General features: G+C 61.2%; 1 protein-coding gene across 1 annotated transcript in view; it reads left to right on the top strand.

The window, feature by feature from the left end:
• Positions 1–14: 14 nt before the first annotated feature.
• LOC104491756 (protocadherin gamma-A7-like) overlaps positions 15–549 on the top strand; it is a gene marked incomplete at both ends in the record, with an annotated part of 2,655 nt that continues 2,120 nt past the window's right edge. The window contains 1 exon segment of the mRNA XM_010134259.1: positions 15–311. Within this exon segment, the coding sequence (XP_010132561.1) occupies positions 15–311 (297 nt within the window).

The raw sequence follows: 549 nt of genomic DNA, 5'->3' as shown, positions 1-549 counted from the left end.
CAGAAACCGAGCTGAGAATAAGCGAGACGACAGCTCTGGGGTCGCGGTTTCCCCTGGCCGAGGCTCACGACCCAGACTTGTGACGGAATTCAGTGCAAATCTACGAGCTGAGCAGCGATGATCAGCACTTCTCGTTGTCCCTGTAGGCGGATTCCGGCGTCGATCGGCGTCCCGAGCTGGTGCTGGCCAAGGCGTTGGACCGGGAGGAGGCGGTGTTTCACGAGCTGGTGCTGAGGGCAAGTGACAGCGGTGAGCCATCACGGACAGGCACGGCACACATCCGCGTGTCCGTGCTGGATGCGAATGACAATAGACGACAGCTCTGGGGTCGCGGTTTCCCCTGGCCGAGGCTCACGACCCAGACTTGTGACGGAATTCAGTGCAAATCTACGAGCTGAGCAGCGATGATCAGCACTTCTCGTTGTCCCTGTAGGCGGATTCCGGCGTCGATCGGCGTCCCGAGCTGGTGCTGGCCAAGGCGTTGGACCGGGAGGAGGCGGTGTTTCACGAGCTGGTGCTGAGGGCAAGTGACAGCGGTGAACCATCACC

The sequence above is a fragment of the Buceros rhinoceros genome, unplaced genomic scaffold, assembly GCF_000710305.1.
Source record: "Buceros rhinoceros silvestris isolate BGI_N320 unplaced genomic scaffold, ASM71030v1 scaffold6880, whole genome shotgun sequence".
Lineage (NCBI taxonomy): Eukaryota > Metazoa > Chordata > Aves > Bucerotiformes > Bucerotidae > Buceros > Buceros rhinoceros.
This window is presented reverse-complemented; position numbering and strand designations above follow the sequence as displayed.